This window comes from Tachyglossus aculeatus, chromosome 21 (assembly GCF_015852505.1).
Source record: "Tachyglossus aculeatus isolate mTacAcu1 chromosome 21, mTacAcu1.pri, whole genome shotgun sequence".
NCBI lineage: Eukaryota > Metazoa > Chordata > Mammalia > Monotremata > Tachyglossidae > Tachyglossus > Tachyglossus aculeatus.
The window spans coordinates 16,673,449-16,699,334 of NC_052086.1; the positions used below are offsets into that span (position 1 = coordinate 16,673,449).

Below are 25,886 nucleotides of genomic sequence, written 5' to 3' on the forward strand. Positions count from 1 at the left end.
ACTTGAGGTCTGGCCTGTCCTAGGTGGCTTCAGACTCCCAACTAGAAAACTGAAGCACAGGGGTCACCTCCCCCCAGGGGCCCCTGGGCATCGGGTGGTAAGAGGTCCCTGGCCCAGGGATGCTCTTTGGGGTGCTAGGGAGAGAGTGCTTTTTTGTGAGGGCCTTCATGTTGACCTATGACCCTACCTTAGGAGACCCTGGACCCAGGGTGTTTGGGGAGAGTAAGGGATTGGCCCCAGAGCCTTTCCTCTGGGTAGCCTGAGTCTTGGAGAGGTTCTTCCACCCAGTGGTGTCCACAAGGAAGCCGAGGCCTGGTCCCATCCTGCGGCCCCAAGCAGGAATACCACTCTGCTTGGGACATCTTCTGCTGCTGGCACCTTCCTGGGCTCTTGATTCTTTCCCCGAGGACCACCGAGACCCTGTCCAAATCCCTCCCCCTCGCCCACTCCTTTGGGAGAGGGCAGAAATTGAGCCCGACTTGACTCAGCCTCTGGAGCAAGAGGCGAGTAGAGCTGAGGTAGAACGAGAGGGCACCGGGCCTCGGGGGTGGACAGACTGCTGTGGCCCAGGAGGGCAGAATGCTGCAGGAAGCGGAGGGGACACCGGGGCTCGCTTGTGGACAGAGTGGCTTAGCCCAGGGAACCAGACCGCTGTGTGGTGCGGAGAACAGGCTCTCCTCCAGCTCCTTCCAAGAGCAAGCGATTCAAACAGGAATTCCCCCTCTGGCCACTAACCCTGTGTCCTCACTCCCTCCTGTCCTGTCTTCTGAATGGTTTCCATTCAGCCTTAGGGCAGCGGTAGTCAGTGTGTCCCTCCCTGTGCCTTCACTGGCTTCTGATGGCCCCTTCCTACCGGGAAAAGCCCGGAAGCAGGCCAGCAGGAGAGGGGGCCAGCGACCAGTTCAACCTTCTGGTCCTTCCTACAGCACCCCACCCTCCGGGCCGCCTCCCTTTTCCCCCCACCCCCAACAGACGCAATGGGGCCAGTTTCACAGACTGTTGTCTTTATTTTACTTTTTTTTACAAAAGGCCTTCATGTCATCATCGGTCTTACAAAACCCAAGTCCTCGCCTCTGGGGACGAGCAGCCCTTTCCCAGAAGAATTGGGAAAGATTCTCATATAAATATTTTTCCTCAAAAAAAAAAAGTCCTTAAAGCTCTTTCTTTCCAGTTTCTTTTGTTCCTTCACTTCCAGGGTCCCCGAGATGGGGGTTCAGCCCCCTCTGGGGATCCCTCACCCCTTCTGGGCGCCGCCTTCACTCCTCCCCCAGGAACCAGCCTGGGGGAGCGGCCCCTCGGGACAAGGCTCCTGAGATGCCGGCACCCAGAGGCCTCCCAAGGGCACCGAGCGTTCACCAAGGGTTCTCTCTGTCCCTCCGGGGTCGGCGAACTCGGTCTGGCGACAGACACAGCTGGGGGCGTCGGGGTGGGAGGCAGGGAGGGACCTTGCCCCGGGACTCAGCCCCTCGAGAGATTGCACATTGTGTGGTTAGGGGCTGGGGTGGGGGCCGGGTTCTCACCGAGGGCACCGCCGAGCCCCGGGTCCCCCACCCCGGGACTCGGCATTTAGAAGTAGGAGGGCTTGGCGACGGGGGGGCCGTTGTTGTTGCTGGCGTAGCGCATGAGTGGTACCTCGCATTCGGAGCCCCCCGGCAGGATCCCGCCCCCCTCGGGTGGCGGGGCACCACCCCCAGCGCTGGGTGAGTCGGCGTCCTCTAACCGGGCCTTCACTCCCTCCAGCTCGAGGGGTCCGGCCTCCGGGCCTGGACCGGACCCACCACACCCCTTGGCCCGGCCCCGCCGCCGAAGGCAGTAGGCGGTGCCAGCTGCAGCCAGCGCGCCCAGGAGCAGGGCGGCCAGGGCGGGCACGATCATGAGTGGCAGGTCCCCCTCCTTGGTCTGCGTGACGGGAGCATGGCTGGACTGGGAGGGCGGCGCGGTGCGGGCCTCCCCGCAGGCCTCCTCTGGGGAACGGCCCCCGAGGGGCCCGACGCAGATGGAGTAGGTGGCGTTGGGGCGCAGCTGCGTCACGGTGTACTCGGCGAGCGAGGCGGGCAGGCTGAGGGTCACGGGCCGCTTGTCCGGGCCCGACAGGTTGCGGTAGGTCAGCCGGATGCCCTTGAGTTGGGCTTTGGTCCGGACGTAGCTCTGCAGCCCCACCCGCAGAGAGGTGGGGCTCACCCCCTGGACGCTGAGCCGGGGCGGACGGGCCATGGTCTGGGTGGGCCCAGGGAGGGTAGGTCGCCCGCCCTCGCAGTACAGGCCCGAAAAGCCGTCGGGGCACAGGCACTCCAGGTGGTGCTGGGCATTCACCTGGCACGTGCCCCCGTTGAGGCAGGTGTGGGGCGGGCACGGCGGCGGCCAGGGGCCGGGGTCACCGGCCGGGGCGGTGGTCGGCGGCAGGGTGGGGCCGGGCATCCGGGGCGGCAGGGTGGCGGCCTGGGTGCCGGGTTCTGCCGGGGGCCGGCTGGTGGGAGGCCGGGCCGGCTGGAGGGTGGCGGGCCGGGGCGGTGGGGCCGTAGCCGGGGCGGCGGTGGTGGCCGGGCAGCCGAAGTCGGCGTAGTCCAGGTGCTGCAGGAGCTTGCCGGCGTTCTTCGGGGGGAAGTGGCAGCGCGTCTCCTCGGGATGGCGCAGCTGGACCCGGCCGTCGTGCGCCCACTGGCCGAACCAGCTCAGCTGGCACACGCAGTTGAAAGGGTTGCGGGCGGCCGAGACCACCCGGAGGCGGGGGAAGAGGCCGAAGAAGTCCCGGGGGAGGCCCTGCAGGCTCAGGTTGCTGAGGTCCAGCTCCTGCAGGTTGACCAGCCCGTCCAGGTCCCCGGGCAGCAGCTGGGTGACGCGGGTGTTGCCCGCCAGGCTGAGGCGGGTGAGGCCCCGCAGCTCGCGCAGGACCGGGGGCACCCGCTCCAGCCGGTTATCGGAAACGTTGAGCTCGTGCAGGTTGTGCAGGCCCCGGAACAGCTCCTCGTCCAGCCGGCTCAGGCCCAGGCCCGCCAGCTTCAGCGACTCGACGTTGCCCAGCCCGAAGGTGGCCGCGGGCTCCAGGGCCGCGATGCGGTTGTGGCTGAGGTCCAGCAGCAGAAGGCGGGGCAGGCGCAGGGCGGGCAGGGTCCGCAGCTGGTTGTCCTGCAGCTTGAGCTCCAGGAGGCTCTCGAGCGTGTCGAAGGCCTCGGGGTGGATGTGGCGGAGGCGATTGCGGTCCAGGTAGAGCCGCTCCAGCAGCCTGAGCCCCCGGAAGGTCCCGTTGGTGATCTCCTGCAGCCGGTTGGCAGACAGGTCCAGGTTGCTGAGGTTGGCCAGCGGCTGAAAGACCCCGTCCTCGAGCTCGGCGATCTTGTTCTGGGACAGGTCTAGCAGCTGCAGGGCCGAGAGGCCGGTGAAGCTGCCCGGCGCCAGGGCCGTGATGCCGTTCTCGAAGACGTACAGGCCGGCCGTGTCCGGGGGCACGTCATCCGGCACCGTGGCGCCCTTGCGGGCGATGCAGAAGACGGTCTGCGGCTGGTTGCACTGGCAGCCGGCCGGGCAGGCCTGCGCCCGGGGGCCCGGGGAGAGGAGGAGGAGCAGCAGCAGCAACAGGGGCGGCGGGAGCCGTGGCGGAGGGGATGGCGCGGGTGGCCCCATGGTCCGGCGGGGCGGCCGCTCGGGTTGGACCCTCGGAGAGAGCAGAAAGGAGAATTGTTAAAGCAGTCACTCACCCTATCCCGCCTGGATTACTGCGTCAGCCTCCTTGCTGACACCCCGGCCTCCCGCCTCTCCCCACTCCAGTCCAATCTTCACTTTGCCACCCGAATCATTTTTCTAAAAAGACGTTCAGGACACGTCACCCCACTCCTCAAAAAACTCCAGTGGTTACCGTCCACCTCCGCATCAAACAAAAACTCCTCACCATTGGCTTTAAAGCATTCTGTCACCTTGCCCCCTTCTACCTCACCTCGCTACTCTCCTCCTGCAGCCCAGCCCGCACGCTTTGCTCCTCTAATGCCGATCTTCTCACTGTGCCTCGATCTCACCTATCTCGCCGCCGAACCTTTGCCGACGTCCTGTCTCTGGCCTGGAATGCCCTCCTTCCTCAAATCCGACATGCTCGGCATGAGAGGCGGCGGTCATTGAGCCCTGGGACCAGAGAATCCTTGGGCAGAAGGTATCTGTGGGTGCAGGCCTGTTCTTGGCCCTGCCCAGGGACTCTACGGTTGACTGCGACAGGACAGAGAGAGACAGAGATGGATGCGTGAGCTTTGGGTCAGGCCAGGATCGCCTCATTCTGCCAAGGAGGCTTGGCCCCTGGGCAGCCGTGCTAAGAGAGCAATCAGTCAATCAGTGGTATTTATTGAGCACTTACTATGTGTAGAGCACTGTACTAAGCACTTGGGAGAGTACAATGCAACAGTAGAACACGACTCATAGGGCTCAGACTCTTGCATCAAAGCTCACCACCTTCCCTCCCTGCACCCTCTCTACTCGCAGTCCCCAGCTCGGCTACGAGATGCTCAAGACCGAGCTAGGCCCCAGTCGATCAATCAATCATATCTATTGAGCACAAGAGTGCAATGCAGGGTCCCAGGAGCTAAACCTCCTGGTCCTGATCCCGGCTCTGCCACTTGTCTGCTGTGTGACCTTGGGCAAGTCACTTCACTTCTCTGTGCCTCAGTTACCTCCTCTGTAAAATGGGGATTGAGACCATGAGCCCCACCTGGGACAGGGACTGTGTCCAAACCAATTTGCTTCTACCCACCCCACCACTTAGTACAGTGCCTGGCACATAGTAAGTGCTTAACAAATAGCACTATGATTATTATTAAAGCTACATTCTACCCCATCTCCCCATTTCCAGCATCCCCTCTCCCCCCACAGCATTCCTGGGCCTGCTCCCAGAAGGAACAGAACTGGGCAAGGAGAGATTCCCACCCTTGCTTCCTCCATTCCCCAGAGGGGACCTGTATGGGACGGGGGTTAGCTCAAAGCAGGGAAGGGGTTCTGACTTGGTGGTCTTCTCCTTCTTCTTCCCAGAGAGGGGCGGCTCCTGTCTCTCCCCGCTGCCCGCTCTCTGCATCCGCGAGAAGCCAGGTGAACAAGCAGCCCTGGGCCCCAACAGCCCGGCACGGCTGATTCTCCTTCCTGACCAGGGAAAGGCGAGGGCTGGAAGACTTCACGCGGAAACTATGGGGATTGGGGTTTTTCCACTTGTTAAGTCAGCAACCTGCCCAAGAAGGGAGCTGCTGAACCTCCCGGGTTGTGGTTGCCAAACCAGCCACCTCAGGCTAATGCTTTCCAGTAGGCAGGGGGAACTCAAGAAGGAGCTGGCTTCCCCTCTCCCAGCTCCCTCCCCTGTCCTGTCCCCCTGCTGAAGGGGGTGCAGGAAAGGGGCAGCCAAGGAGGAAAGGGAGAGGAGGAGGAGAGGAGGAGGGGGTGTGGATGGGGGAACAAGTTTCCCTTCTTCCTCTGACTCCGCCGAGCTGAAAGAGCAAAACTAGATCTCAGACACAAGCTCCTCCGGGCTCTTGTTCTGTACCAGGGTCATAGTTCGGGGGGGATTCTCAGCTTTGCCAACTCCGCATTATAGCTCCTGGACAACAGGCTGCACCTAGCCGAGAAATTGGCCAGGTGGATGAGTTAGTCTGGGGCAGCCCCACTGGGGCTGTCCGTCAGAGAGAAGAGAGGGAGATCTTTTCCCCATTTTGGGGGTGTGGTTGTCAGCTTGACTGTATCCATCTCTCTGCTTTCTGCTCCATCCCTTTGCCTCTCTCAGAGTCTCGGTGCTGTCAGAACAACCTGCCCTTAGAGGGGTCTTTGGGTGAAGGCCAGATGGTCATCCCTGGCTCCAGGGACAGAGAGTAAGGGCCCAGCTGCCCGTGGGCTGGTGAGGGGTTGGCCAGGACCTCAGAGGTGACTTGGCCAAGAGGCTAAAATAAGAGACGGGTCCTTTTCTCCATGGCCTTTTGGGTGGGTCTCAATGCTCCATTTCTTTTCATCTCAAAGGCCAGGGCCCCCTGTCTTGGGTTCAAGCCCTTCACGTGATTCCACTCAGGGGAGTCACACAACCCTTTTCCAGGAAAGAGAAATGACTTCAGCCACGTCCTTCCGTCCCCCTGCCAGGAGAGGCGTAGCCCTCTGACCACTCTGGGGTCGGGACTGATCCTGGAACCTGCCCCGCTGATGGGTTCGGGGCTGACGGCGCAGATCGCTAACGCTGCTGGCCTGGAAAGTGGGCTCCCTCAGACAAGGCCCGGGCCAAACCAAATTCCTTCCTCCCCGCGACCTCCAGGCTTAACCCTGTACCAGCCGCAACTCTGGGATTTGGTGCCTGTGTTCGTCTGGACCAAGTTCTTGGGGGAGAAAAAGATGGAGGTTAGGAAACGCCCGTTCTCCCCCACGTCCCGGCAGGAATGGGCCCGGGGCAGGACCCTGGGGAGGCACTTCCAGCTGGGAAAGACCTGGCATCTGCCCAGCCTAGTCAGTCAGTCAATCCCAGTCAATCCCAAATTAAGCTCCACTCTTCGTCATCTCCCACTCCCTTTTGTGTCACCCTGACTTACCCACTTTGCTCTTTCCCCCTCCCAGCACCACAGCAATTATGTACATATCTGTAATTTTATTTATTTGTAACGATGTCTGTCTCCCCCTTTCTAGACTGTAAACTCATTGTGGGCAGGGAATGTCACTGTTTATTGTCATGTTGTACTTTCCCAAGCGCTCAGTACACTGCTCTGCCCACAGTAAGTGCTTACTGTGGGCAGAGCACTGTACTAAGCATTGGGAGATTACAGTATAATAACAGACACATTCCCTGCCCACAATGAGTTTACAGTCTATAGGGGAGCTAGGAGATAAACCCTTGCTTACTTGGGCCTGTGGCTGGGCCTCCGCAGATTTTTTCAGCTCAGGGCCGGTCCAGGGGACAGCCCCTGATACCTCCTGCTTTGAGGATGGTCAGTTGGGCTGCAGCTTAGAGATTCCGGTGCAGATTAGTGGGATAGGGGAGAACATAGGATATGATGTCCCTTTCCCCTCATGGCATCTAATCAGAGTCAGGTTCCTGGAAAAAGGACCAGAAGATGCTGAGGTCCCTCTCTGTTCCATAGTTTCCATGCAACAACACACACCTGTTTCCTTGCCTCTGGGGAGGGATTGAAGGTGTTTGGGATTCGGGACCTATTTCCTCCAGCTTCTCCCCTATTTGTCTCTTTTGAAAAAGTTCACAGGGAATTAGCAAACCAGTGCCCCTGGGCTAGACTCTGCCAACCCCCAAATCTCCACATCTCTTCCCCAAAATACAGTGAGTTCTTGGGCAGAATGACCCAACCCCTCCATTGTCTCAGCCTTACTCGGGCTGCGATGGCAGTAGTCCTGGCCCCGCTGGGCATCAACAGATGCGCCCAATCTGCAAACATTGCATGGCCCTATGGCCACCCCACTTCCTCCTTCCATGTGTAGAGAAGCAGAAAGAGTGGAAAGAGTCAGAGGTCATGGGTTCAAATCCTGGCTCCGCCAACTGTCAGCTGGGTGACTTTGGGCAAGTCACTTCTCTGGGCCTCGGTTACCTCATCTGTAAAATGGGGATTAAGACCGTGAACCCCCCGTGGGACAACCCGATCACGTTGTAATCTCCCCAGCGCTTAGAACAGTGCTTTGCATATAGTAAGCGCTTAATAAATGTCATCATTATTATTATTATTATTAGTGCCCTCCCATGCTCTGGCCTGTCCAGCTGGAGTCCAAAACTGTAAACTCGTTGTGGGCAGGGAGTGTGTTTAGAGTATATTTGTACTTTCCCAAGCACTTAGTACAGTGCTGTGCACACAGTAAGAGCTCAGTAAATATGACTGAATAAGAAGTCAAAGGAGAACCGAGGTCCGTTCTGTCCGACTTCCAGACAGCTCTCTGGAAACACGGGCTTGCTGGCCCGGGGAAGGAGCTGTGGATTAACAGCTCATCTGTCTTTCAGCCTTTTTAATCGGAAAAGTAATTAAGCGTCTCCAATACCTGAGGATCTGTACATGAGAGACAGGTAATAAGCTTAGGAATGTGCAGCTGGGGGTGAGCGGGAGCTTGAGGGGAAGGTGGCAGAGAGAGGAGAAAGGTAGCAAAGGGAAGTGGGCAAAGGGAACTGGTAAGGTGAGGGCCAGGCGGGGTTGAGGGGGTGGGCTGCTCTCCCCTCTCCTCTTGAGCCAAGGCTATGGTCCCCCCAGTGCCAACTCCTACCCAACAGAGGTTGGGCAGCCCTGGACTGGCACGGCTCAGGAGTTCTGGGCTCCTCTCATTGAATGGGCCAGAGGAAGACTAGTGGCTAACGTCCACAGATCAGCAGGTCTGACTTTGGCCGTGACTCAGATTCCTCTGTGCTGCTTCCTGGGGGTCTCTGCCATCCAGAGGTGGAGGGAGAGGGCAGTTGGTTGGAGCGGGAAGATCGAGGAGGCCGAACTGCCCCTCACCCACCCTGCAGCCCCCGCCGCCCGCCCGTCTCTCTGAACCCTGCTGCCTTGGTGATAGATAACCCAGTGCACTGGGGTAATGAGAGCCATCTGGGGGGTGGAGGTGCTGACAGGCTGGGGGAAGGGCTGGCTGCTGGGTTTGGGGGCGTTGGGTGGAGTCCGCTCACTTTTTCCCCTCCAGCCTGTCACGGAAAGAAAGCAGAGAGGCTGTGGGTGACTCTTCCTTCCCCCCACAGCCTGTGCTGTTCACCCTCAGGCTTCTAGGCAGGGATGGGCAGGGCCCACCTCTCTAAAGCCCTGAGCTAGTGAGGGGGGCCTCCGCTTGGCCAGCCCCTTCTAGGTCCTTTCTGGACACCGAGCTCCTTGGATGAAAGGACATTTGGGAAAAATCCTATCCTGCTCTGCCTGAGCCTCCCAAATATCCTCTTTTCCCCCAGAATGGGCTCTTGAGCCCTTCTGGTCACGGGGCTTGATTACAATGCCCATGCAGGGTGGTAGCTAGGGATTGTGTGCATGTATGTGTGCACATGGGCATGAAATGTGTGTGCACACGCACAGGGTAGATGCTCTGGGGAGTGTGTATGTGCATGCGCTTGCGCACTTGGGAGAGTGCTGTGTTTACAGTGAGTCAGGCAAAACCCTGGAGCTCTTGATATCTGATACTCCAACCTGAGGTCAGCTGGGTTCAGAATGGGGGCTGGAGTATAGTAAACCCCCTTCCCCCACCCCCGTCCCCTTTCTGCTCCTCAGTGGGGGAAGGAAGCCTTGGTATGGCTACTTTTGTAGAACAGACTCAGCCGTGGACATAGCACAGCTCCTCTTGTCCTCTTGCCGCCACCCACTCCCCCACCGACGACCACAATACTGGGAGAACCACAGCCCCCAGACTCTGGCTTTGCATCTGGTGGGAATCAACCGTGTTGAGGCTTGTGAGACTTGCAACCTTTATTCACCCCTCCCTCAGTCACACACAGCTAATGTACATATCCATAATTTATTTATTTATACCAGTGTCTATCTCCCCCTCTAGACTGTAAACTCCTTTTTTAAAAAATGGTATTTGTTAAGCACTTACTATGTGTCGGGCACTGTGCTAAGCACTAGAGTAGATACAAGTTAATCAGGTTGGACACAGTCCTTGTCCCACACTGGGCTCACAATCTTAATCCCCATTTTACAGATGAGATAACTGAGGTGCGGAATAGTTAAGGGATTTGCCCAAGGTCACCAACAGACAAGTGGCGGAGCTGGGTTTAGGACCCAGGTCCCCTGACTCCCAGTCCTATCCTCCTTGTGGGCAGAGAATGTGTCTACCATCTCTGTTATACTGTACTCTCCAAAGCGCTTAGTAAGTGCTCTGCACGTAGTAAGTACTCAGTAAATACAATAGATTGATTGTGAGGGTGGACAGATATGTCTGGAAGCAGTAGGGTGAGATGTGCCAGAGATTGGAGACAGGGTTGGAGGGGGCGGTCATGACCCACAGAACCTTAAGTCTGATCTTATCCTCCTCCCCACTTCTGAAGCCCAGTGGGGAGTGGAAGACATGGGGGAGGGAGTCCTTGGGACTCAGACAATTAGGAAGAAAGGAAATACAGACCCCTACACACACTCAGCCACGCCATAAACCTAAAGTCTTTGAAAACATTTTGTAGAATCCGGGCGTTTAACAGGGTCTCTGATTGATTGTATTGTCTTTACCCCATGCTTAACACAGTGCTTGGCATTTAGTAAGTGCTTAAATACCATTATTATGATTAATGGGGCCTAATGAGATCTGCCTCATTGACTAAACTGATAGGAGGAAAGCATCAGGTTGAAGTCAGACAGCCGGTGGTTTCCTCTAAGATCCCCCATTAGGGGTATCTTGGTTGGGGAGTGGGGGAGTGCAGAGTATCAGTAACAGCTGCTGCCCGGACGGGGGGCAGAGTGGGCTGGTAGTTCTGAGCTATTCCAGAGCCGCAACAGTCTGTCAGGGCTCTAGGGCTGCGCTGGGGGTGACCAGCGTCTGGGCAGGGCCAGGGGTGGAAGAGCCTGACGGTAGAATGATTTTTAGATTGTGATCTGAATATCTAGTGTCTACCCCAGTGCTCAATACAGCGCTTGGCACCAAATAGACACGTCGCTATGAATGGGCCTGTGGTGGAAGGCTGCAGTCTGGCCTGGTAGTATGTGACTTCAGAAAGTGGCATCCCCCTTGGCCCCTGCTGGATTTAGGTTCAAAAAGTTATTTTCAACCAAGACAGTCCTTTTCAAAAATAAAGCCTGCCCCCTGCAGTGGGGGCCAAACACCCAGAGATCCGCTAGTGCCCCAGACCCAGCAAGTACCAAGGGGTGCCCCAGGGCCTTGCCCAGACACGGGGCTATCCAGGAAAACCTAATTAATTTTCCCTTCCTCGCCAGGGCCCAGTGAGAGTGTGTATGCAGAGACTTATGCTTGGTCTAGGGAAGGGAATTTAGGATGTGAATTTGTTTGGCTCATGATTGTCCTGGGTGTGCCCCCATCCTTGGGGGGGGGGTTGGCGTCCTGTCCAGGGGGTGGATTCCAGATGTCCAGAAGGGAGGGGAGTCGCTGATTGTCAGTGACGCATAGTGATGCCCCGTTGAACCAGCGGGGCTGGGCGTGTGTGAGCTGCCCTCTAGCTGGCTGCTCCAGCCCGCTGACCTCAGGGTCCAGATGGGCCTGGGGGGTGGGAGGGGGTGGAGATGGAGATGAGTAACTGAGTGAGTGTCTCACCCCTGCCAGCCAAACACACCCCTGCACAGGGGGCCAGGGGAAGAGATTGCGTCTATGTGGAGAGGAGCCCGGTTTGGACAGGGGATGGACTGCGCTGTTGACCTCCCGACTCCTCTTTCCCCTCTCCCTCTTCAACCTTCTGGCCTAGGAGAGCTTAATCCCGTTTGGGCTGAGCCCAGGGAAGTGCTGAGGGGCCGTGTTGCCTTCCTTGCCCAACACACGCTGGGGGCCCGAGGGCTGGGTGGGGTACAGAGGCAGCGGATGCCAGTCTCCCCTGTGGGAGCAGTTAATTGTACAATCCCAAGCACTTAGTACTGTACTCCGCACACGGTAAGCACTTAATAAATAACGATCAATTGATTGATTGAAGCTCCCTGTGCCAAATTCTGCCCTTCTCATTCCCTAGAAGCCACAGAGGGCCCCGGACCCCCAGGGATGATGCCCGGCGCCAGGAGGGAAGGGCTCAGTGCCCAAGCTGCTGGGCCTGGTTCCAACGGGGGGAGGACCGGGGCACCAGGAGAAGCCCTGCCCCCTCGAAGGCTGTCAGTCTCCCTCGACAGCCCGGGTCCTGGTCCTAACTCCCTCCCTCCAGGGGATGGGGTTCCGCAGAGGCAGGGCCAAGGCCTCAGCCCGAGAACCAAGCAAGCACCCTTTTTGGCAGGCCCCCATCCTTGAGCGTGCGTGGAAACAGGTGGGGCCAGGTGCCAGAGACGTCACCTGTCAAGTCTGACCTGATGCCAGACAGACAACTTCCCGGCCCAGGAAGGAGGCAGACGTGCTCCCGGCCTCACCGGTTCTCACTGCCTCCTGGGCTGAACAGCTCAGTGCCTGGGCCTCTGGGCACAGTGACCCAATGGGAGCAGCACCTGGGCTCCTCAGTCCTGCCTCATTTTGACCTCCATGCCAACCCTTCCCCCAGATGCCCACCTTCACCAACCCCCCGGTCTCCTGCCTCTGCTCCAGGCCTTCCACTGCTCTCCAGGGGCTTCCCTTCAGCTCTTTTTGGGCTTCTCTCCTTTCTCCTCCCCAGGGGGCTCTAGAAGAATGATGGAAGTTTGGGGCTGGTCTCCCATTCAGGGGGGCTCTGCCCTCAGAACTCAAAACATCCCTCTTTGGGGTTCTGTGATTAAGGAGTGGGTGTGCTGGGGGGCAGTACCACTTCGCATCCCCTCCGTCCTGCGCCCTCTCCCTGGGAGCCACGTGGCACGGCCGGCGGCATTGCTGGAGGGTGGCCCCGGCGTGCCACGGTGACTCCTCGGCCACCAAACCCGTCGGGCCAGGGAGGGCGGAGGGTGACTAACGCTGACGGCCGGCCCCTGAGCAGGCTCTGTGGGGATTCGGACTCCTGACTAGTGGCTGACTATCCTGACCAGCTCGGAGGAGGCCGGGAAGGGAGGGACTGTCACAGCCACCCTGGGGCTCTTCCTGCCTCCAGCTGAGCCTGCCCAGCCCCCGGCTCCCCCCCCACCCCGAGAGGCAGGAGGGCCGAGCCAGCTCTGGGGGCAGTGAGGCCACAACCCTGCCTGGCCTCCACCCTATAGTTAAGCCTTCATTAGAAGTGGAGGGGAAGGGAGGACCTGGGCCCTACCCCAGCTCTTCATTCATTCAATCGTATTTATTGTGCAGAGCACTGTACTAAGCGCTTGGGAAGTACAAGTTGGCAACATATAGAGATGGTCCCTACCCGACAGTGGGCTCACAGTCTAGAAGAAGGCTGGGGCGCAGGGCGCGAGCCCCACAATTTAGTCCTGGGCTTGCCACCGCCCTGTTTGTGGAGTCACGAGGCGGTGATGCTTCCAGAGTCGGGAGAAAGACCTGGGCTGGGCGAGGGACTCCTTACATGCCCAAAGAGGGGCCAAGACACAGCTGGTTACCTGTCTCTGGGAGGCCACACGCTCAGTCTGTGTTTCCTGGGCCAGAGAGGGCACAAAGGGACCTCCCCCACCACCGCGCCCGAGCATTCTCAGGGGATCGAAGCTGCCCCCAGAAATTTTCTCCCCGCCAGCTCCCGTTCCTGGCTCTTCGGGGCTCCCTCCAGTAGATGGTTCAAAAGCCGGGCACCAAACTTCTGCCCTAAGACTGGCCCTACACCCCCACCCAGACCTTGTTCTCTTTTCCCCCTACGGGTTGCCAGATCTCCCCTGCCCAGGTGCCCTACTCCCCACCCCAATACTTCCTGACCCACTGAGGGTCAGTTTGAGCCTGGAGTGGAATTTCCTGCTGGGCAGAAGGATGGAGGGATGTTTCAGGGCCATCCCCCCATCCCCGCCGCTCCTCAGCCCATAGCCCTTTCTGCCTCCCTGCGCCAGCGCCTTCTTTTCTACTTAATTAAATCTCTGGGGCAGCCTCGAAGGAATGTCTTGGGCTTATTGCATTCCCCCGGGGACAGGCCGCCCCTCACCCCCTCCATTGGACTGCTCCCTCCCCAATGCGCTGCTTCCCCCTCCTAGCCTGTTAGCTCTGCATCTGGAGGGAACTTCTCAGCGCTCCCCCCTCTTCTCCAGGTGCCTGGAATGAGGAAAACAGGGGGCGAGCGGTCTGGCCCAGCTTAGGGGGAAAGCAATTTGGCCGTCCCAGGAATGTGGAAGCCGATAAAATAAAGGAGAGCCCGGCCCCCTGCCCCCTCTCACCTCTCCCCCAGCAGCTCTTCCCAAACATGTGCTCCCCATCTCACACAGACACACACACACACACACCCACCCCATCACACCACCCTCAACTCCATCCCCGCCCCCACATCACAGGCTGACACACTCTGAACAGGCCGAGTCGTCCTCTTTCACCAGGAACTCGTACAAATTCCAATGCGATGAGGGGAGCTGCTTTTCTTGGCATGGCTGCCCTACTGCCTCCCTGGCTTGTGGAGGTGATTTGAGAACCAGGAGCCATGCTTGGGGCTGAGTGGAGGGCAGCTTCAACACACAGGCTCTCTGTGTGTGTGAGCGTGTGTGTGTGCGCTTGCTAGGAACCCCGGTGGTTCCAGCTGGCAGCCTCTGAGGAGGACCTGGCATGAGGTTACTCTCCTCGGCTCAGCGTGGGGCCTCTCGCTAGGCAGGGGAGGGCAGGTGTGCCAGCTCATGGACCCGAGATCCTGGGGCTCTCAGCCTGCTCGTTCCGTGTCAAGCAATCAATCGGTCATATTTATTGAGTGCTTACTATCTGCAGATCACAGTACTAAGCGCTCATCTGTCTTGCCGCCAAACTCTCATCCACATCCTGCCTCTGGCCTGTATCGCCCTCCATCCTCACGTCTGACAATTACTCTCCCCCGTTCAAAGTCTTATTGAAGACACATCTCCTCGAAGAGGCCTTCCCTGACTAAGCCCTCATTTCCTTTTCTTCAGCTCCCTTCCGTGTCACCCTGAGTCGCTCCCTTTATTCATCCCCCATCCCAGCCCCACAATACTTAGGTACATATCCATCATTTTTTTATTTATATTGATGTCTGCCTCCCCCTTTAGACCGTAAACTCGTGGGCAAAGAATGTGTCTGTTATCTTGTACTCTCCCACTAGCTTAGTACAGTGCTCTGCACACAGTAAGCGCTCAATAAATATGATTGACTTATTTGGGAGAGCTGTAACAATATAACCCCGTAACAATATAACAGAGTCATTAGACCCGTTTCCTGCCCACAGTGAGGTTACCACCCCACTCCTTTCCAGGAATGGGAGGCAAGATCTCAGATGCTCTTCGCTGGTTGCTTCTGCTCGGCAATTGGCTCTGTAGTCCCCCCACCCCAGTTATCCTCTTCGGTCCACCCAGGCCTGGGAGCTCTGGGTCCCACCAACCCTGGGGTGCCAGGCCCAGCCTCGTGGCAGGCAGGATGGGACTGGCCCAAGGCTCCTCTTCTGCTTCCTAGGAAAAAACACGGCCAGACCGCTCTAGGGGTTCGGGCAGGAGACGTAGCTCAAGGGTCCAGGTGGCTGAAACTAAGTCCCTCCCTGGGCCCCTGCCTAAGTGCCAGGGCAGGCACCTGAGGTCAAACTGAGTGGGTGGCCTATTGGTAGACCATGGCCATGCCCGGGAGGCCCTACTCCATCCCTCTTGGCTGGGGGCAGCTGCAAACATCTGGTGGCCAAGGTGGTGATCTCCATACCCCGGGTCAGGAACCAGGATCCATGAGGAGCTAGGCTCTCCCTTGAACTATGGTAGCTTCCAGCTCTGCTCTTTACCTTGGGAGCCGAGCCCAACTGCCACCCTGGGCCCATGAGGGCCCCGAGGAAGAGCAGCTCCAGGGGAGCCAGCCTGGACCAAGAGAGGTTGGGAGGTGCTCCCGAGGCGGACAGTGACCGGGCTTCCGAGCCCATGCGTTCCCGCATCGTACACTCCCACAGGCACACACATATACACGTGTGTGCCTTCCCCCCCTCCTCTCTCCCAGCCCCTCTGAGATGGATGGCTCCCTGGAGAGAGTCCAGCCGGGCTGCTTATTAACAGGGCCCTCTTCCTGCCTCTGACATTCTGTTTACAGACTCTCCAGGGTCCAGCGCACCAAAGGGAGAAGAAAATAAACATCATCGGGAGGGCTGAGGCTGCTCTCGGCTTGTCCCCTGACCCCCCTGGGTTCCAGCTAGTCGAGGCCCTGCCCAGGGCCTCTAGGTGCCCACCTTTGCCACCCATCCAGACAGGTGCCAGCCCCACCTGCTATTGTGCTTTGGGCTGTTCCCCTGCACCCATTGCCCCACTAAAAATGTGCCTCTACTCGGGGGTATCAAGGGTTGGAGAAGGGCACAGAACAAGCATGGCACCAAGTGACTCGGGCCCTGGTCTGCCCTCCAAGTGGCAGCTGGGGACCGTCCCGAGGATCCCTGGTGCCCTGGACAAGCTGGACTGTGGGGTCTTCAGACCCAAGGGAGATGGGGGCTGAGGGGGAGAGCGGAGCAGAGCAGAAGCCAGGTAGGTTCAGGCTGGGAAACAGGGCTGCAGTTGCTCTGGTTAATGATTGGAGAGGCGGGGAGGGGGTTATGCCCTGCAGGAGCGGGCATGGCGGGGGCTCCGCGGCCGGGTTACTCTGGTGGCAGCGATAGCAATGTGATCTTATCGGGGTTTCGGGCTGTGGGGCTCCCGCCATGTGGATGTGATGGAGACAGATGATAAGGCTATGCTTGGGGTCATTAAATTTGTAACCCGGAACCAGTTCCTTTCCCAGAGCCCGGGACTTTGTGTTGCCCAGGTGCCAAGCGGTGGGGGGAGGTTTAGCCCTGAGTACCCCTGCCCTCTGCCCCCTCTCCTGCAGGTTTCTGTTTCAGATTTACTCTTAGCAGGCAGGGGGAGACACATGGCGCTTAGAACAGTGCTTTGAACATAGCAAGCGCTTAATAAATGCCATCATTATTATTATTATTACATGGCCCAGTGGCAGGAGAGCTCGTGGGGCTTCCAGCTCCGGGAGAAGGGCTGAAGCCAAAAGTAGGGGATAGGGGTGTGTGGGAGGGGCATTCTGCTCTCTCCGAGGAAGGGCCAAGCCAGGGGAGATAGGAGGAAAGTTGAGTCCCTCTCAGAGCAGTCACTGAATGGTAATAATAATAATGATGGAATTTATTAAGCGCTTACTCTGTGCAAAGCACTGTTCTAAGCGCTGGGGAGGTAACAAGGTGATCAGGTTGTCCCACGGGGGGCTCCCAGTCTTAATCTCCATTTTACAGATGAGGTAACTGAGGCACAGAGAAGTTAAGTGACTCTCCCAAAGTCACACAGCTGACAATTGGCGGAGCCGGGATATGAACCCATGGGCTCTGACTCCAAATCAATCGATCAATCAATCGTATTTATTACTGTACTAAGCGCTTGGGAAGTACAAGTTGGCAACATATAGAGAGGGTCCCTACCCAACAATGGGCTCACAGTCTACAACTCTTTCCACTGAGCCACGCTGCTTTGGTGCCAGCACTCTACCAGGCACTTGGGAGAGCACATCAGCTTCTGCAGGCTGGCACACAGACAGACAGAGCTGTACTGACCCAGACCTCCTGAGCAGGGCCATTTAAACCACCTGGCAGAAGGGACAACTGCCCCGGCCTACCCTGCACCACTCTTCCTGGCCATGCTGACGGCACCCCTCTCCCCCCATCCTCCTCTGGGACTCCTGCTCTACAGTGTCAGGATGGGGAACTTTCTCAGAAGTCGGGGGGCAAGCACAGACTCCAGGGAGGGTGACGGGAGTGAATTTAGGCCCGGGGGGCCCACTGGGTGCCCGCTTCTCGGAGACCCCCAGAGCCGTTATCTGGCCAGGTCCTGGGGAGGGAGACTGACCGAGGAAGCGAGTTGACAGAGTCTCCTACTGTAACATCAGAACGGACCTTGGTTTCCAGAACCAAAAGCAACCCAAAGAGACCATCACATTTGTGGTATGCCTTTTTTCATGTGTGCGAGGTGTGCAAACACACACACATACACACAATCCCGGGGGCAGGAACACCGCCATCAGCGGAGTGTGGGTTAATTCATTCATTCAATTGTATTTATTGAGTGCTTACTGTGTGCAGAGCACTGGACTGAGCGCTGGAAGCTCTACATTTTTAGAAAGGCAGGAGCCTCTAGAGGAAGTCTGGAACTGGAGGCAATGGATTGAGTAGTCTGAAGCACGTAGATTATGTGCTGGATAAGCAAATGAGAATTAAATGTGAATCTCTGTGTGTGTGTGTGCGCGCACAGACAATAAGTGTACTGTGGGTGTGAACGTGCATTTATAGAGAATATAGAGATGTTTTTAGGGGTGTATGTGGAATATCTGTTTAATGGTAGGTTGGGGAGTGATTCATCTCGTGTGTTGAGGGGGTGGGAGGGGGCGTTCTCTAGTTCCTTGGAGTCTCCCCTTCCCCGGTCGTGGCTGGACAGTAAGTGTGCAGGACTCTGCTTCCCCCTCCCCACACATGCACCCCTCCCCCGTTGGAAAGCTGACCCCCCCCCCCCAATCCAGCCCAGGCCCCTGTAAGGGGTGCCCCAGGCCTGGGCCACCCCAACTCCCCAGGAGGCAGGCAGGCAGGCTGGCACTCACCAGAGGCTGGTAGCCAAAGGCAGGAAGGCAGAGCTGTGGAGCCTTGGGGGCCCGGGCGTGCTGGCGTGTCAGTCCATCCCCACCGTGGGGCTGGGAGCCGAGTCCTCCGGGGCCCCGAGTGGGGTCCGGGGCCGCTCACCGTCCTCGTCCCCGGCCCAGTCCTCCTCCGCCCGGATCCTGTCCGCCCGGCTGGGCTCTGGAGAGTCAGGCTGGAGGAGCAGGAGCAGGAGGAGGAGGAGGTGGCGGCTGATTGTTGCCTTAAGACTGAGAAGGAGGGAGGAGCCTGGCAGGCGGGGGCAGGCTGAACTGGGGATTGGTGGCCAGGGCCACAACACAAATGTGTGTGTGTATGTGTGTGTATGCACACATGTGGGTGTTTGGGGGGTGGGAGGCCACAGGGGGAAGGGCTCTCCTCAGTCCATTCCACCAGACAGGAGGCTTCCAGGCAGCCCCCATATGAGGGGAGCACATCTCCTTCCCCCATGATTGGCTGACAGCCACCCCCCAGCCCTCTGCCCCCTTGCCCAGGCAATCCGGCGCTCACAGCTCGGCAGTGCCAGCCTGCACCAGGCAGGGGCTATCCCAAGATGAACCTTGGCCCGGGCTGGCCCCTTAGAGAGACAAGGGCTGGGGCCCGGGCCCTGCTCTAGGTCGGGAGCAGGGGCAGGGCAGGGGGAGCCTTTCCGTGGGGCCGCTTTCCTCGCGACATTGCCGGGACAGCCCAAGGGGGAGCCTCCGTCCACCCAAACTTGGAGCCTTGGGTGGGATCCCAAGGAGAAGCAATATGACTGCTACCAACCTCCGTCCTGCCATTGCCACCTACCTGATGATGATGGTGATGATGATGATAATGGTATTTGTTAGGCGCTTACTATGTGCCAAGCACTGTACTAAGCACTGGGGGGGGGGGGGGGATACAAGGTCATCAGGTGGCCCACGTGGGGCTCACAGTCTTAATCCCCATTTCACAGATGAGGTCACTGAGGCATAGAGAAGTGAAGTGACTTACCCAAAGTCACACAGCTGACAAGTAGTGGAGCCGAGATTAGAACCCACAACCTCTGACTCCCAAGCTTGGGCTCTTTCCACTAAGCTACATTGCTTGTCCACCGCCCCCCTCTGCCACCACCCTGTCTGTTGCCACCTCCCCTCCTGCCATGGCCACCCCTTTGCTGCCTCCCCCTCCCATCACTGCCACTCCCTCCCATGGCTACCACCCTCCTCCTGCTGTTGCCACTCCTCCCCCTCTTGCAGCCAGCAGCCTCAGTGGGTCCACAGCCCAGGCCAAGGCAATTCTCTTGGGACCAGGACCACAAATTCTAGCCCCAGATCGGCGGACCTGTCCTCGGCTGTGTCACTGCCAGACCCCTGGGTCTAGAACTCGCAGAATAGCCCCAGACACCCTCTCCTCCTCTACATAACAAGAAAGGGAGACACTTGCTCATTTGGCAAACATCCCCCACCATCGGTGGCCCCCTCCCATCTGCAGGGACACGGGAGTGGCCCATCCGACCTCTTTTCCACTAGGTTTTTCAGCACATGAATGTGTCCCAAAGAACCTAGAGCAGGTGGGGGAATAGACCCCCAAATTTCAGGACTGTCCTGTCTCAGTTGGGATGTCTGGTCCCCAAAGATTACTGGCACTGTTTCTCCGTGATCAGAAGAATGCAAGGGGCTGGGGTATGGAGAGGAGGACAGGCCCAGAACCATCTAATCTTTCAGGGAGCCTGTAGCTAGGACAATCTTGCGTCCCCTCAGTCGCAGAAATTACCTCCATGATCTTCCTCTTGGTGGTTGAGGGGTCATTTATTCATTCATTCGATCGTATTTATTGAGTCAGCGGATTGGGGAAGGGCCCCATCAGTTGATGATGGCTTAGGGCTTTGATCATAGTTCCTGAGGAAGGGCCCCTTTTTTATGGAATTTGTTGAGTGTTCACTATGTGCTTGGCTCTGTACTGAGCACAGGGGTAGATACAAGCTAATCAAGTTGGACACAGTCCTTGTCCCACATGGGGCTCACAGTCTTAATCTCCATTTTACAGATGAGGCAACTGAGGCCCAGAGAAGTGAAGTGACTGGCCCGAGGTCACACGGCAGACAGGTGGTGGGGCCGGGATTAGAACCCATGTCCTTCTGGCTCCCAGGCCTGGGCTCTTTCCACTAGGCCACACGTCTCCTTCTCTGGCCCTGGATTAGGGACTGGTGGGCCCCCCTGAGGAGCTCCTTCTGTGACCTTTGTGGGGGGCTCCTTCTGAGACCCCTGTGTGTGTCAGAAGGAGCAGGGAAGAGGAAGAGGATGAATCTTGGTTTCACCATCTTGGTATCCTTCCATCTGTCCTTTTGGTTCCTCCCTTTTTGTATCTCGATGTCCCTCTCCACCCCTGCGACCTGCTTTCTGACAGTCCCACTTTGCACTCCTGATCTCCTGTTCCTCTCCTGCAGCCCATTTCCCAACCCCCACTGCAACCATCCCCCCCAACTCCCCTGGCATTTCCCAGCGCACACCCTCACCTCCCTCCAACCATCCCAGCTCCACGCCCTCCCCGCCTTTCCCCTCACAGTGTGGTGCTTTTTCTGCAGGTGTCTCAGGGAGGTCAGTGCTTGGACCCAGCCTGGTTCTCATAGGAAACCCCAGGATTGGTGGAAGCCCCCGTCCTGATAAGTCAACACTTGCCAGTTCTCCCTCCTCTTTGGGTCTGAAGTTCTCTTGGCACTGTAGCCCTTCTCCTGCCTCTGGGCTACCACTCTTCCACCCACACAGTCTTCCTGCCTACTTACTTCCCCTTCCCCCCAGGGTCACTCCCTCAGGGCCCTCCAGCTACTGTCAGTATTCAGAGTCCAGGATTATGGGGGGTTGCCCCTGGATCTCTTACCCAAGGGACAGAGGTGCTATGCTGTGCTGTGGTCATGCCACACTCCTGGGAGGCCCTCCCCAGCCCTTTGGGAGAGAGATTATCTCCTCCAAGAGGCCTTCCCTGACTTAACCCCCTTTCCACCTCTTCCACTCCCTTCTGCGTCACTGTGACTTGCTCCCTTTCTTCATCCCCCCTCACAGCCCCACAGCACTTACGTACATATCTGTAGTTTATTTCTGTGAATTAATAGCTGTCTCCCCCTGTAGACTGTAAGCTTGTAGTGGGCAGGGAACGTGTCTGTTTATTGTTATATCGTACTCTCCCAAGCGCTTAGTACAGTGCTCTACTCACATTAAATGCTCGATAAATATGATTGAATGAATGAAAGAGATCTCTGCCTGGTGGGCCTGGGAGAGGGGATGCCCAGTCTGACAGCTCACCACTCCGACTGTTGGGGTTCTGGGGTTCCCCTGTTCTACCTCTTCCCATCGCCTTTAAGACTGGAACCTGGGCAGGGTCCAAGTTTCCTTACTTTCCTGGTGCATCCATCAATCAATCGGTGATATTTACTGAGCACTTCCTGTGGGAAGAGCACTGAACTAAGTGCTTGGGAAATTACGGTACAGTACAACAACAGTACAACAGAGTTGATAGACACAATTCCAGTCAAAGAGCTTCCCAAGATTGTCCCAGTAGTTTACCATCACCACTGTTGGACTCTTAGAGGTGGGACCCCCTCCTCCCCCCGCCCACCTCATGTCCCAAGAAAAGCCCAGAAGCATTCGGCTAGCCAGTCCCGTACCCTAGGAGTGAGTGGCTTCTGAGGGTGGGAGGAATGCCCCGTGCTCACTGCCCCCACACAGATCCCCCCAGATCACACAGGCACAGTCTCTGTTCGTAAGCAGATAGCCAGTTTTTCCTGTGAGGTTTCTACAGCAACAGCGGTTGGCTAACAGGGCCGTAGCCTCAATCTGGGAATGCCCAACCTAGTCCCGATCCGATTCCTATTCCTAATTCAGCACCATCCTCAAATTCCTTGTTCTTCTTTGCGTAATCGCTCTTCCGTGGGCCCCCTCTGCCCAGATCCTACCCAGGTAGACCACCTTGCCAGCCTGTAACCTCCCTGGCAGCCCCTAGCTTCCAGCCTCCTTCTCCACTGGGAGCCAGGCAAGGACTCTGCTTCCCCCCACCCCCCCACCACTTCCCCCATCGTTTTCCTTCAGGTGGCTCAAATGGGTTGCCTTCTGGCTCCCTGGGGTGGTTTTCCCCCCCGTCCTGGCTAATCTGCCCATCCCCTGTGATTGTCTGGGCTCCAGTGGATGATAATAATAATTAGTAGTAGTAGTAGCATGGTGTTTGTTAAGCACTTACTATGAGTCAAGCATTATTCTAATGAACATTGGGTAGGTACCAGTTTATCAGGTCGGACCCAGTCCCTGTCCCACACAGGGATCCCAGTTTAAGTAGGAGGGAGATCAGGTACTGAATTCCTCATTTTACAGGTGAAGTCACTGAGGACCAGAGTAGAGAAGTGACATGCCCAAGGTCACACAGCAGACAGGTAGCAGAGCTGGGATTAGAACCCAGGCCTTCTGAGTCCCAGGCCTGGGCTCTTTAGGCCACACTGCACGAATGATGTCGTATGCAGAGCAGCTTTCCCTTTGGGAGGAGTTGTAAGGACGGAGCAGTTCCCTGGCTTTAGAAATTCCTGGGCCGGTCCCCTTTTCCCTCTTTGCAGGCCCAGCCCGTCAGGTGACCAGAGCTGACCCGGCTTCCGAATTCTCTCTGCCCGGTCCAGAGGAGCCGGGGCGGGCCGATACCCGAGGCTGTTTGCTCCATCCTCGGAGCAGGTGCCCTGACCCCATTTCCAGGCCGTGGCCGGGATGCTTGCCAGGGCTCGGGTGGACATGCCGCCTCCTGGCAGAACTCCCCGGGCACTCCCACCTGTGCGGGAAACCGACTGGCCCGACCTGTCTGAGGAGACGTGTGCCTGCCGTGGCTTCCTGCCCTCACACCCACTGGTCCCTGAGTCAGCCTACCAGCAGAGGCACCGGGCCGGCCGGTGGGCCGACTTGGGGGCAGCTGCTTTGGAGGGGCCGCGGGGGAGCCCGGCTGCTCCCCTGCAACAGTTAGGGTGCTCAGGGTGCTGGTCTCCCTCAAAAATTTTTTTTCCTCAAAAATCTCCAGTGGCTACCAATCAACCTATGCATCAGGCAAAAGCTCCTCACCCTCGGCTTCAAGGCTGTCCATCCCCTCGCCCCCTCCTACCTCACCTCCCTTCTCTCTTTCTCCAGCCCAGCCCGCACCCTCCGCTCCTCTGCGGCTAATCTCCTCACCAGGCCTCGTTCTCGCCTGTCCCGCCATCGACCCCCGGCCCACGTCATCCCCTTGGCCTGGAATGCCCTCCCTCCGCACATCCGCCAAGCTAGCTCTCTTCCTCCCTTCAAAGCCCTACTGAGAGCTCACCTCCTCCAGGAGGCCTTCCCAGACTGAACCCCCTCCTTCCTCTCCCCCTTCTACCCCTCCCTATCCCCCCGCCTTACCTCCTTCCCCTCCCCACAGCACCTGTATATATGTATATATGTTTGTACGTATTTATTACTCTATTTTATTTGTACATATTTATTCTATTTATTTTATTTTGTTAATATGTTTTGTTTCGTTGTCTGTCTCCCCGTTCTAGACTGTGAGCCCACTGTCGGGTAGCGACCGTCTCTATATGTTGCCAACTTGTCCTTCCCAAGCGCTTAGTCCAGTGCTCTGCACACAGTAAGCGCTCAATAAATACGATTGAAGGAATGAATGAATGATTGAATGGTCTCTTGGACTGGGAGCCCAGGAGACGGGCCGGCCTGTTCCTTCTGTCCGCCGTGACTTGATCCTGCTTCCCAGGGGCTTGTACCTGTTGAAGGGAGCCACCGGGCCTGGGAGTCAGAGGACCTGGGTTCTAATCCTGGCACCGCCACTTGTCTGTTGTGTGACTTCGGGCAAGTAGCTTCGCTTCTCTGTGTCTCAGTTTCCTTATCTGTAAACTGGGGGTGAAGACTGTGAGCCCCACGTAGGACAGGGACTGTGTCCAACCTGATGGTCTTATATCTACCCCAGCGCTTAGTACAGTGCCTGACAGATAGTAAGTACTTAACAAATACCATCATCCAAGCGCTTAGTACAGTGCTCTGCACACAGTAAGCGATCAGTAAATACTATTGAATGAATCATCATTGTTATTATTATTGTTGTGCAGCGTGGCTCAATGGAAAGAGCCCGGGCTTTGGAGTCAGAGGTCCTGGGTTCAAATCCCGGCTCCGCCACTTGTCAGCTGTGTGTCTTTGGGCAAGTCACTTCACTTCTCTGGGCCTCAGTTCCCTCATCTGTAAAATGGGGATGAAGACTGCGAGCCCCCCGTGGGACAATCTGATCACCTTATATCTCCCCCAGCGCTTAGAACAGTGCTTTGCACATAGTAAGCGCTTAATAAATGCCATTATTATTATTATTACAACCTGATTATCTCGTATCTACCCCAGCACTTAGTACGGTGCTGGGCACATAGTAAGTGCTTTACAAATACCATAAAAAAACGGGTCATGGGTAGGGGCTCTGAGCATCGTTTGAAGGCTGAAAGGGAGATGACTACGCCAAACCAGAGAAGGCTCCCTGCCCTGCCTATGGCTAGCAGCGTGGCTCAGCGGAAAGAGCCCGGGCTTTGGAGTCAGAGGTCATGGGTTCGAATCCCGGCTCCGCCACATGTCTGCTGTGTGGCCTTGGGCAAGTCACTTCACTTCTCTGGGCCTCAGTTCCCTCATCTGTAAAATGGGGATGAAGACTGTGAGTCCCTCGTGGGACAACCTGATCACCTTGTATCCTCCCCAGCGCTTAGAAAAGTGCTTTGCACATAGTAAGCGCTTAGCAAATGCCATCATTATTATTATTATTATTATTATTAACGTAGGCCGTGGGGACCCTTCCGGGGTTCTCTAGAAGCCAAGGTCCAGATCTGGGCCTGAAGAGCGCAGCTCTTTCCATCCAGCAAACTGTCCCTGGCATTTGTCGGTTTCGTTCAGAGCACTAGAGAAGCAGCATGGCCCAGTGGGTACAGAACAGGCCTGGGAATCAGAAGGACCTAAGGTTCTAATCTTGACTCCACCACTTGTCTGCTGTGGGACCTTGGGCAAATCACTTCATTCATTCATTCGTTCATTCAATCGTATTTATTGAGCGCTTACTCTGTGCAGAGCACTGTACTAAGCACTTGGGAGGTACAATTTGGCAACATATAGAGACGGTCCCTACCCAACAGTGGGCTCACAGTCTAGAAGGGGGAGGCAGAGAACAAAACAAAGCATATTAACAGAATAAAATAAATAGAATAAATATGTACAAGTAAAATAAATAGGGTAATAAATACGTACAAACATATATACAGGTGCTGTGGGGAAGGGAAGGAGGTAAGGTGGGGGGGATAGAGAGTGGGAGGAGGGGGAGAGGAAGGAGGGGGCTCAGTCTGGGAAGGCCTCCTGGAGGAGGTGAGCTCTCAGTAGGGCCTTGAAGGGAGGAAGAGAGCTAGCTTGGCGGATGGGCAGAGAGAGGGCATTCCGAGCCAGGGGGATGATGTGGTAGGAGGGTTGACGGCGGGACAGGTGAGAACGAGGCACAGTGAGGAGATTAGCGGCAAAGGAGCGGAGGGTGCGGGCTGGGCTGGAGAAGGAGAGAAGGGAGGTGAGGTAGCAGGGGGCAAGGGGATGGACAGCCTTGAAGCCCAGGGTGAGGAGTTTCTGCCTGATGCGTTGGTTGATTGGTAGCCACTCTGTAGGCCTCAGTTACCTCATCTGTAAAATGGGGATTGACACTGTGAGCCCCACAT

General features: G+C 57.3%; 2 protein-coding genes across 3 annotated transcripts in view; one reads left to right on the forward strand and one right to left on the reverse strand.

The window, feature by feature from the left end:
* Nucleotides 1-25,886, forward strand: part of LOC119941990 (mitochondrial import inner membrane translocase subunit TIM16) — a 161,341-nt gene that overhangs the window by 98,330 nt on the left and 37,125 nt on the right. The window lies entirely within an intron of this gene.
* On the reverse strand, nt 1,010-18,382 carry VASN (vasorin). The gene is made up of 2 exons (XM_038762619.1): nt 18,166-18,382; nt 1,010-3,652 (listed from the first exon to the last, which is right to left on the reverse strand). Exon 2 carries the CDS (start codon nt 3,619-3,621, stop codon nt 1,567-1,569), a length of 2,055 nt encoding a protein of 684 aa, XP_038618547.1. The 5' UTR covers nt 3,622-3,652; nt 18,166-18,382; the 3' UTR covers nt 1,010-1,566.

What these genes read in the sequence shown, in the direction of transcription:
- VASN (XM_038762619.1), bottom strand. Translation starts at nt 3,621, where the DNA reads ATGGGGCCACCCGCGCCATCCCCTCCGCCACGGCTCCCGCCGCCCCTG.